The sequence below is a fragment of the Centruroides sculpturatus genome, unplaced genomic scaffold (genome assembly GCF_000671375.1).
Source record: "Centruroides sculpturatus isolate CEXI.00-Female unplaced genomic scaffold, Cexi_2.0 scaffold367, whole genome shotgun sequence".
Lineage (NCBI taxonomy): Eukaryota > Metazoa > Arthropoda > Arachnida > Scorpiones > Buthidae > Centruroides > Centruroides sculpturatus.
Window position 1 is genome coordinate 377643 of NW_019384575.1, and position 12073 is coordinate 389715.

Genomic DNA, 12073 nt, shown 5'->3' on the forward strand with positions numbered 1-12073 from the left:
AATGGTTTATAGCAATTATAAATGTATTGATAAATATTGTAATAAGTACTGTTTAGATAAAATGTGGGCTATTATTTATATTGATTTTCTTACATGTCAAAATACAAATACATGGATGACCACATCAACCTGCCATTCTGGGGGACCGAGAATCAAATCCAGATGAATAACTCCCCAGGAATTTTTCATCACCAGTCCAATCCTGAATAAAGCCCGCCAATGGCTTCTGGTTGTGTATGCCAGACCAACAGGTTTGATTTGTGGAAGTTTGGGTTTTTGTGTCTAATATCTAGGGGTCAGATTCCCCTGTAAAGTCCTCCCCAGGAGGTAAAGGGGGTCGTGTACATCACCAGTAGGGTCGGACTTAATGACGGTTTTACTCGTTATTAGCATTTATAATTTTTTATAAAACCCATTCAAAAGTTTTTAAAATAAAATATGATAACAGATGGCGCCACTAAAATTTTAAATGCCTGGAAAGTTTAACTAGTTGCTGGTTTATTTAAATTTATATGATAATTACAAGAAATTGCTTAGTAAATATTTAGCTTGTTTAGAAAGTTCTAGCAATTAAATTTTATTACATTTGAAAAATCGAATTCCATTCCACAAACGGAATTATTTTGGAGTAAACTATTTGAATGAGAAGCGAGAGAAAAATGAATCCGTTAAGCTTTTTTCTTGTAGTTTTGTTTGTTTTTCACGATTTAAACATTTTACTTTCAAATAATACGACTTCTTATCCTTACACAATCTATATATATAATCGAGACGAGTTGATGATAAGCGCAGAGCCCAAACGGTTGAAAGTTGAAATTTGGTACACAGATAGGGTACTTCACGAAAACGCACTCTAAGAAGGGATTTTTCGAAATCCTCCCCGGGGGGGGAGAGGATTAAGTCTTAACACTTCCATCAACAATGAAAGTGTTAAGAGAAGTGCAAGACGCAGATGCAGATTTTTCGTTTTTGTGGGAAATCGAACATATTTTTAGAACCATCTAAAAATTCTCTGATCAGTCCGGAAACAGGGGGACTGGAAGTTTAAAATGGGAGTTTCTGGAAGTTTGGTCTCTATCTGGAAGTTTAAAATAATAATAAAAACGTGTGAAATGGCGCAGAACAAACGAAACAATGCAGAAACTGCATTATTCTAATTGGGATTTCGGGCCGTTTGGATTTGCTCATTATCCGGATAATTAGATTTTTACTTAAAATAGTCAATTTTTCCCCTATCTAAACACCATACTATGTATTTTAGTGTACATACTCGTGTAAATAAATATTGAAAATTTAACTACAAATAAATAGTGTTGTCTACATTAAAAAATACTTCTCATGCATATACGTATAAATGCGTGTCTTTTTAACAAGGTTGGAGGGCAATTGCATAATTGGAGTTTTACTGTACTCCGCTGCATTAAAACGCTTTATTACAGTCCTTGTCCAACTTTGAGTGTAAAAGATAACTTGTTTTTCGCCATTTATTCTAGACGAAAAAATTCTATATAGACTTAGTGTTTTCAAAATCTATAAATATTTTTAATCTATTGTTTACAACTCAAACAGAAGTACAGTGTCATATAACAGGCAACGGCGGATACGAGGCATTAAGGCTCCAGGACAAAACTAGTTTGAACTTTAAAGCGTTTTCAAAAAGAATTACGATGCAAATACGGTTTATCGGACATCCGCAATACGATCGTCTCGTGAAAGGTTAACGTAAGGTCAGGACACCAATGAAGCCACCATTTTGGATTCGCAGTTCCAAGGTCACTATAAATTTCATGCTATCTACCAGTGGCGTGCAGTCCATGAAAGCTGTGGAATCACCGCTTTCCTTGTATTTTCTAAAATATAAATACACATTGTGCGATTATTTTCATATTTTAACGTACTTTGAATTAATTANGGCAACGGCGGATACGAGGCATTAAGGCTCTAGGACAAAACCAGTTTGAACAGTGTCATATAACAGGCAGTGTCATATAGACAGTGTCATATAACAGGCAACGGCGGATACGAGGCATTAAGGCTCTAGGACAAAACTAGTTTGAACTTTAAAGCGTTTTCAAAAAGAATTACGATGCAAGTACGGTTTATCGGACATCCGCAATACGATCGTCTCGTGAAAGATTAACGTAAGGTCAGGACACCAATGAAGCCGCCATTTTGGATTCGCAGTTCCAAGGTCACTATAAATTTCATGCTATCTACCAGTGGCGTGCAGTCCATGGAAGCTGTGGAATCGCCGCTTTCCTTGTATTTTCTAAAATATAAATACACATTGTGCGATTATTTTCATATTTTAACGTACTTTAAATTAATTGAAATTAATAATTTATTATAACCGCATTATGTATCTTATTACAAATTTCTATACTATATATGAAAAAAAATGATAAGATTGCTATTGTATATTCGAATATAAATCCGTATATGCATATTCCCAACAGAAGCGCTGAATTGTCGAATACGGGACAACTTCCACGGCGAAAATATTTGAATTGTGTAACGCTTCCAATGATTCTATCCAGGGTTGGCACAGCTTCCCTATCATCAAATGTCACTGCATGCCATTGCAATCTACATGCTGTAAACTGTAAACGAGTTAATTTTGTAATAAATTGATATCAAATTTAATACGAATTAAAGCTGTTCAGTAAATTAAATTTTAAAGATATACATTTTCTGTTAAAATAACTTGTACTTTTTTCCTTTCAGTCACAAAACAGTGTGCTTTCTGGAAGTGTTAATCGATTACACTTATTTCCAACACATGAGCTCGATCTGCAACGTGTGGTTGCTGAAGTTTTATATCATACTGGGATCGTAGATGAAATATTTCGAAACAGCGACCTAAACGAAGACCAAATACCCGATGATGTCGGATTTAATGTTAAAAAAAATAACGATTTTCGATAATAAAGATGATCTGGGAAATCCTTTATCAATAGAAACAAACGATCACAACGTATTTCTAGATTCTTTATCTGGATATCGCCATCCTTGCTGCATGCTGATATGCTTTTGCCAACGATTGCGTGACTGGAGACGCAAAGAAANGTATTAGACTTACGGTACCTAATTTACATACTGTACAGACGATAGTAAACTCAATTTACCCGCCTAAACTCTCCGTAGCGTGGCGCTGGACGGTGGAAAGTAGTTTGGCTGCCCAATGACGTTTTACCGAATTATAGGAGTTTTTTTTACCATGTTTGTATGGATACCGTCGCAATTTTTTCGCCGTCATATAGGAATCCGAACTATAGGAACCCGTGTTATAGGGGGGCCACTGTAACGATATCTGTAATCGGGAAACGGCTTTATCACCAGACGATCTGTACAAACCTACCTACACCAAGTTGATTGCCCTGGAACAAACTGGAGCCGCACAATTCAGACAGTCCGCGTATTTTTTCAACAGACCACGTATACATCAGGAATGTACGAGATTTCTGTGTACCGCTTATTTAAGGCCCACTTGGGTGAAGACAGAAGATGCCATTTGCATTAATTTTAAAATCAAAATGAAAATTTATATTTTGTTTAAATATCGGATTTATGTCTTCAATTTAATAAAATGATTTAACAAAACGTTATTAAGTGAATATAATATATGTATCAAAATGAAACTGCTTAATAGTTTTGAAAAAGACAGCTTCACAAAATTTGGAAAATTCTAAATCAGTGAATTAAACAATTATAATATTAGAGAGGTTGAGGCTGAGGTTTAAAATGTGAAAACGTGTACATCGGACGTTTAGCGCCGCTTTCCTGTAAGCCTAGAAGTTTGACAATGGTGTTTGGATAGTCAGTGGAAACATGCTTGACATTCCAAACACCATTGTCAAACTTCTAGGCTTATAGGAAAGCAGCGTTGAATGCCCGGCATACATGCTTTCACGTTTAAAACTTCGGCCTCAACCTTGTTATTAAATATATATTACATAAGCTGTACTAAAATTTATATTTTGTTCCATTTGAAATGGAGAATTGTCAAGTAAATATGAATCATCTTAAATAATAACAGTTAATTTACTACTTTTTAATAATCTTAATAATAATAATTTATATAAATATGTTCACATATATATTTGACATTTAAATTCAATATGGTATCTATTCACATTTATTTATGCACTCATGTTTATCATATTGTAATCAATCTTTTACCTGTTTTGATATTTTAAGTTTGTAGTGTAAAACAAAAGAAAATTAAGACAAAATTTAAAAACTAAATCTATAGCAAATTACATATTTTTATGTTCTCTTCATATGCCATATCAGGTCACCCCAATGTCAGCGAACACCCGGTGCAGGTTAGCATGGATTAGTTTGTGCACCAAGTGATGTCCTGGGGGAAGTTAGTACCAGAATGGTTCCCCCATTGCCTTCTCTAGATATTCAACGTTTTCTTGAAATCCAAAACCAGCATCTCATCAATGTGTTTTTAATTAATGTTATTTGTTCCACCTTCTTACAATTGCACTTGCTTATAATATTTGTAATTATCATTTTCTTGTAAGACAAAACCAGTCAGTCCTATCTATGTATTTTATATTGTATTTGTGTAACTTGTAAATTTTCTTGTTTTATTAGTAAATGTGTCACAGGTGATTGTAAGCCCTTCCCAAACCTTTCCATTTTTTCTACCTTTTCTCTCCCTTCTCACTTCAATTTCCTAATCTACTACTACTACTACTTTTTTACCTTTTTATTATACAAGTACTCAGGGCTAATAAAGTCAGACAGCTCTCTGACACTATATTAAAAGAAAGAAAAAAAAAAAAAAAAAAAATGGAACATTATGCAGGGGAGAAATGCCTTGCAGGAGGTCTTTTATGGGTAATGGTGTTTGGCCTCTATTCAGGCATTACCTGTGGAGAAAACCTGGAAAACTCCACATGGCCAGTCTTCTTTTATGCTTTAGACTGACGAAACACAAAAGAAACATAAGAAATGAGCAGCCAATCACAGCGCTAGCGACATACATTTTAGCAGACCCCCAGAAGTTAAAGTGGAATGGGATAAAGCAAGTTTGATACAAAAAATTCACGACAAAAAGCACCTCAAGTATGCAGAGGCTTGGCATATTTGCAAAACCAGTCAAGAAGGGTAAGCAATCAACTTTAAAGAAGCAAGTAAGATATCGGCAGCATGGAGTTCAAGCGTAATGTAAAGTTTCAACAAGAAAGAACTTTAGCGAAGTAACAGTAACTAGTGAGATGACGTTTAGAAAAGCATGCACATTACGTATGCAATCTGGTTGCTCTACACATGCATTAATATTTTTGCTTTATTTTATTTTTGTGTTTTTAGTACTTTTATTTTCATCTATGCATTGGGTGATGTATCTTACAATTTTTGTTTTTTTGTTTTGTTTAATTTATAATGTTAACCTATTAGCACAAGATTGTGTGCTAAAAATTTTAAAAAATGTTCCAAAACGCATTTATTGTTAATACAAATCAGTCAGCATTCAATTTCGTTTTTTTTTATAAAGGTCATTAAAGATGACCAAAAACGTTTGAAATTGCTAATAAATATGGCTGCAGTTTATAAGGTTTTTGAGTAATGGATCTTTTTTATGAAACGCAGTCTACGAAGAGACAACGATGTACTTTTGGCAAACCCCCTGCTTAATCACATGTACAATAGTTTGTAGATCCTAGTGACATTGAAGAATTGACTTTAAAAGTTCTGTAAATATTTTCTAACTGCTAGTTTCTTCACATGATTAGTAAGTAGGCTTATAAGAACAAATTTGAACACACTAATATCACTAAACTGTCCATACAGACAATGCTTTAATTCCTTCTCCCTTTAATGTAATTAATGGATAGCTGCAATCATTGGTAAAAATTAATTTTTACTGTTCATTTTCATTTATATTTTTATTGTTTTATATAATGTTTTTATGTATTGTAACAATCGTTTTAGACTAAAAATTTCCTCCCTTAAGAAATTTTTATAATTGTTCTTTTTAACTCTACGAATGAAACCACTTTTACAACATGCTACACTATTGTTTGATTTTCAAACATCTAATTTTAATACATATTTTCATAAACACATGTTTAAAAGCTGGGGACTGTCTGTAACCAGTAAACAAACAACTGAAAAGGATTTTGTGCTAAAACAATTTTATAAAAACAAAGAAAAGATTAATTATTAATGAAAAATTAATGTATTAAGCAAAACATAAGATGTAAGAATACAATAATAAAGAACTAAAACAAAAATACTTATTACAATAAAAGATCATCTAAATAATAATGTTAATGAATACAATATGTTTAGATAATCTGTACCTGATTAATAAATATCATCAATAATTATTATAAAGGAAAATAAAAAATATTTGAATGATTGTTAATAAAAAGCCAGGATAATGAATACACTTTTAAAAGAAATCACAAAAAGCAGAAAAAACATTTAGAATATAAAAAATTTGTATTTTGAAGCTAGGCTCAAGAAAGTCTTATAAAATAAGCATAGGAATATTTCACACCAAGAAATTTTGGAGGCAATATATCTCACAAAGGATCGCTCATAGAGGTATAGTTTCTTTGACTTTTTTGTTCCTATGAGTATGCTCTACAGCTCTGTTAATTAAGGTCCCAAACATATCATTCAGAGCTTGAATTGAGCCAAAAACACCTCTAAAACAGTGAGGTTGCAGCCGAAGTTTTCATCTCTAAAACGTGAATGTCAAGCGCCGCTTCAAGTTAGAGGCACTCAACGTTTACAGATGAAAACTTCAGCCACAACCGCACTAATGAATTCACATTTCGTCCTTGTTTACACCTCAGGAACATAATCTCACAACAAAGACAAATTTAGTAATCGTTTATAAGCCACATGCTAATGTTTTCTCTCTTAATTTTACTTACAATTGAGACATACACAGTAGACACGTCCAAAACACACAAATTAAAAAAAAAATTCAAATCATCAAACAAACAAACGGAAATAATGATTTTTCTCTTTTATTTAAGTACAGTAGAACCCCTCTAATCAGTCATCTTTGGGACTGTGGTATGATCGGAATGCAAAAAAGGTCGGATTATCAGAAAAAAGTAAAAAAAACACAATCTTCCCCTTTGTTCAGTCTTTGTAGCACTGCTAATTTTTCATTTAATGAAAGAGTAACGTGTTTACATTTCACTCGGCATGTTGAAAAACACACAAAACTGTATACGTAAACACAATGTAAAACAAACTGTAACAAACACAGAACAACGCGACGGGCGGCGAATTACTGACGAGTTGGGACAAGTTTCTCGACACCGACCACGGTCGGATTAACCGGAGCGACGGACTAGAGGGGTTCTACTGTAGTTTAAATAAAAAAACATGTATACAATCATCACACAAGATAATATAATAAATAACACAGATATTTATTGTGTTTTATTACATTAAACAAGCCAATATCATTCATGCAAAACACTGCCAAACAAACAGATACCGAAACAAAGCAAAGTGTGTATATATTGTGTTGAGTGTAATCTTATTATTTATATATGATTGATTGTATGAAAACCGAAATTTCCTATTTAAGTATTTAATTCAAATGTTACGGTAAACTTTTACGAGTAAATTTAATCATTTACCCTTAACCTATTTATGTATATTAAACACTAACAATGCTGATAGGAACCATTATAAACCGCTTAAATTTGATATTTAATAGTAAATAAAGCGAACGAAAGCGATAATTATGATCGATAATAGAATTTTTTGAAAGAAATTTCTCTTTCGTGAATCATATTTTTTCACAATTAAACGAACTTACTCTTCCGCCGTCTGTTTTGATGAATCTGATAAATTATCGATCATCTCCACATCGCTATTTTCATTTTCGATAACTTCGGCCATTCTTTTAACAACAAAAAACGCTTCCGATCCAATTTCTTTCATCAAACAGACGATTCCGTTCCATTAAACGACATGGCGAACGATTAAAGGACCGCAACCATTTTCTGTAGAAAAAATGGTTGGGTAATTTTTCCCCCTTTCTTTATCTAAGCGACGACGAGTGAAAAACCGACACACAATGAAAGCAGAAACACATATTATATATATATATACACACAGTATACATACACTGCATATATGCCGTACTGACTAAGCCAAGGGTCACTTGTAGCTATAGGTCTGATTTGAATGCTATAGATACCTCTAATATCATGCCATATGTACAGTCACAATGCTAGATTCAGTAGTACCCAATCAGGGGACTAACTAAAAAATTAAAAACATTTCAGTAATTAATAAGTTCTTTTTATTAACATATGCAAAAAAAAAAAAAAAAATACAGATGGTCCAATGCACTACATTTTCCATCATATTTTTGAAGTTTGAATTTTCTTTGTGTCACTGGTATCCCCCTATATCCATCACTATATACAGACNTATATATACTGTATATTCACAATTGTTCTATTATTTTTATTATTATTTTAATAATAGCTTCCTTTTCTTCCATTAATACTACTTTATGATATTTTATTGTTGATATTTACTTTTTTTTTACCTCTAAGTAAATGATATGTTAACTTAATACATGATGCCAATTTAGGGAAACTCGGCAGGATGGAGCAAATGTGAAGTTTGTCGGCCCACCAATGGCCAAGTGGTTTGTCCGGATATGTCAGGCACCGTCCCTCATCACCCGGCCGTCCTATTGTGGGTCTGGCCGAACCCAATGGGCTTGCTAAAAAGATGCCCTCTTAATGCCCACAGGACGTAAGACGTAAGACCCAAGAGTAAAAAAAAAAAAAAAAAAAAACCGTTTGTTGATTCGACCAGGCCCACAGTCCAATGGTGGAAGACAGAATCCGAGTTATCCGGAACGGACAACCCCCGAAAAATTTGGGGTTTTTTCACCCGTCCGGATTCATTCCCGCTGATTCCACCAGAGCGGTAGGAAATCACTTTAATCATTCGGTCATCGGCCTGCTTCCTACGATGAGTATGGAATAAAGGTCCTCTTAGCGCTCACAGGATGAAAAAAATCAAACGATGGAAAAAATATTTTAAATTTATGTAATAAATACAAATAACCGGATAGATAACAAGAGATGTCGGCTACACCCTACCAAATAGATTAGTAATTATTCAGCTTTACAGCCGGATAAAGTTCGTTTGGTATTTTTAATTTATACTGTATTTATTAAATTAATAATTACTAATTAAACATTTTGGTAAGAATAATAATTTCTAAAATATTTCACCAATTAAATTTTATTAAATTATTTGAAAAATCGAATTGTATTCCACCAACGGAATTGTTTTGGATTCGAATGTTTTCGAACGAATAATGAGAAAAAATGAATTCGTTAAGCGTTTTTCTTGTAGTTTTGTTTGTTTTTCACGATTTGACCATGTTCATTTTTACTAATAAGACTTCCTACCCTTATAAAATTGACAATAAAGTCGTTTTCAATTTCGACTTTTATCACGGGGAACTTAAAACAGGAAGAAAAGTTTATGGAATTAATTTCGTCGCCTATGGGAGAGACTTTGAATTTCGTCTGATAGAACAAGAATCCGTCTTGTATTCGGCTACAAAAGTTGTTATTCATAAAGGTAACGCATTACAGAAAATGTATCTACGAAACATAGGCGCATCCCCCGTCATGAGAGGAAAATTAATACATCAGAACATTTGGAACGTCATCGGTTATGTTTACGAAAAGGAATTATTTCTAATATTTCAGGAAGGTCCCCATTTATATATGGTAGAACCACCTCGCTTGCACGTGAAAGATCATCAAATTCAAACCGGAGTCATTTATAGAATGAGAGATGTGACAATAAAACCGACTTATGACGATGGCAAAGCTGTCTGCGAAGTGATGAGGGATGATGGTTTTCTTAGATTTAACTATCGCAGGAAATCTGATCGTTTGCAGTTTAGTAAACAAATTCCAGTTACTGAAACATTGAAATCGTAAGTAATTATTTTATACATCTAGAAAATAGAGTGCAGTATTCATTTAATGTTCAGTATATTAAATTTTAAAGATTTTCTGTTAAACTATCTTGTATTTTTTTCTTTCAGTCATCAAACCATGTGCTCTCTGGAAGTGTTAGTCGATTACACTTATTTCCAACATATGAGCTCGGATCATAAGCGTGTGGTTACTGAAGTTCTGTATTATATTGGAATTGCAGATGAAATATTTCAAAAAAGCGACATAAATGAAGACAGAATACCTGACGGAGTAGGATTTAATGTTGAAAAAATAACGATTTTCGAAAACAAAGATGATCTGGGAAATCCTTTATCAATAGAAACAAAGGATCACAACGTATTTCTAGATTCTTTATCTCGATATCGCCATCCTTACTGCATGCTGATATGCTTTTGCCACAGAGATTTTTGGAAACGAAACGATTGCGTGACTGGAGACGCGAAGAAAATTGGTGGAATATGTCACAATGTGAACGCAGCTACGAAGAAAATGAGTAACGTAGCTTTTGTGACCAGTCTAGAAAGAAACACGACGGTACCAAGATTTAGAGTCACATTAAATCTAGTTCATCAATTGGGACACGCATTCGGTTGCAAAGATGATGCATTCAAAGACAAAGAATGTAGTCCTAATTACTGGAATCCACAAATGGGAAACTACATCATGTATCCAAAAATTCCCTACGGAAAGAAACCAAACAATTGGAAATTTTCACCATGCTGCTTAAGATCTATGAATAGACNTCGTTTTTGCGGGAAATCGAACATATTTTTAGACCCATCTAAAAATTCTCTAAGGGGACCCAATTCTTGCATTCTGTGAAAACGGGTAAGGTTGACTGTAATGTAATAATCTTTATCTTAGTTATCGTTACTTTTGCCCGAGCAACGCCGGGCCCACCCGCTAGTACAGAATATTTAAAATATATTTATGGATCAAATATCCAGCATCCAGAAATTCAGAATTAGTAGCAAAGTTACTAGTTTTGAATTTGTTTGGCTGTAGTTTGCTGCATGGCTGTTTTGTTTTGCTTTCTGTAGTATATGCACTGCATGATGCCAGTTCCAGTGTGATTGCTGGCATACAGTGTATTAAAAAGAGTTTTGTTCTTTACTTTCTATAGTTTATTTTATATTTTAAGTATATATTTAGTTTGTGTTCAGAAAATCCAGAAATATGGACCTATTTTGGTTCCAAACTTGTCAGATACAGTACTGTACTGTACCCATACATTTATACATACTGTACCCAAATATAAAGTGATCATGAAGATATTTTTTAATATAATATACTACAGTATATTTTTTTAATATAGTATATTATAATGTTTTTTTCTGTGGAGAGAGAATTAACTTTTTTTCAAATCTGAGATTAATTTTACATTATAAATAAAAGTAAATTTCAGTTTGCATCTGGATGGAGTTTTTTGCAAATAGATTGGAGAGCATAGGTAAAATTACTCTATACTTCTTCCTGTTTGACTGGTCATAGTATTTAGTAGCAGAATACACTACTATCTATTGAAATTGCTGAGAGTAATTGCACTTTGAATAAATACTCTTTCTGCTCTGGCTGAAAAGCAATAGTAGTAGCAACTTTGTAAATATGACATCATCCAGTGGCAAATGTTTGTGGGGAGAATATAAAAACTTTTGTGATTCTATTACTAAATTTTCTTGATTTTGCTGAAGCATTATCTTTGGATGATGATGATAAATAATTGATTTATTAAAATATCAGTTGCAACAGCATAAAAGATGTCTGAACTGAGTAGATGAATATATGGATGATAAAATGCTCAACTGTATAATCTTACTAACATCAAGTGAAAACATATATATGAATTGTAATGAAACTTATCATGTGACTTGCATTAACTTGTTTGGGTCACTCAACTACTTGTTTGGCAACAGTAAGAGTACAGTCGACCCCCCCTATAACACAGTTGATTATTCCATTTTATATGAATTCCATGTTGTACGAGTCACTTAGATTTTACAAATACGTGAGCCGTTCACAGCCCGGCACACATATTTGTAAAATCTAAGTGACTCGTACAACATGGAATTCATATAAAACGGAAT

General features: G+C 33.3%; 1 protein-coding gene across 1 annotated transcript; it reads left to right on the forward strand.

Annotated features, from left to right (window-relative positions):
- The first annotated feature begins 9275 nt into the window (after positions 1-9275).
- Positions 9276-11709, forward strand: LOC111624324 (disintegrin and metalloproteinase domain-containing protein 10-like). The gene is made up of 3 exons (XM_023367146.1): positions 9276-9964; positions 10076-10734; positions 11681-11709. The coding sequence occupies exons 1-3, from the start codon at positions 9342-9344 to the stop codon at positions 11707-11709; spliced, it is 1311 nt and encodes a 436-aa protein (XP_023222914.1). The 5' UTR covers positions 9276-9341.
- Positions 11710-12073: the final 364 nt, after the last annotated feature.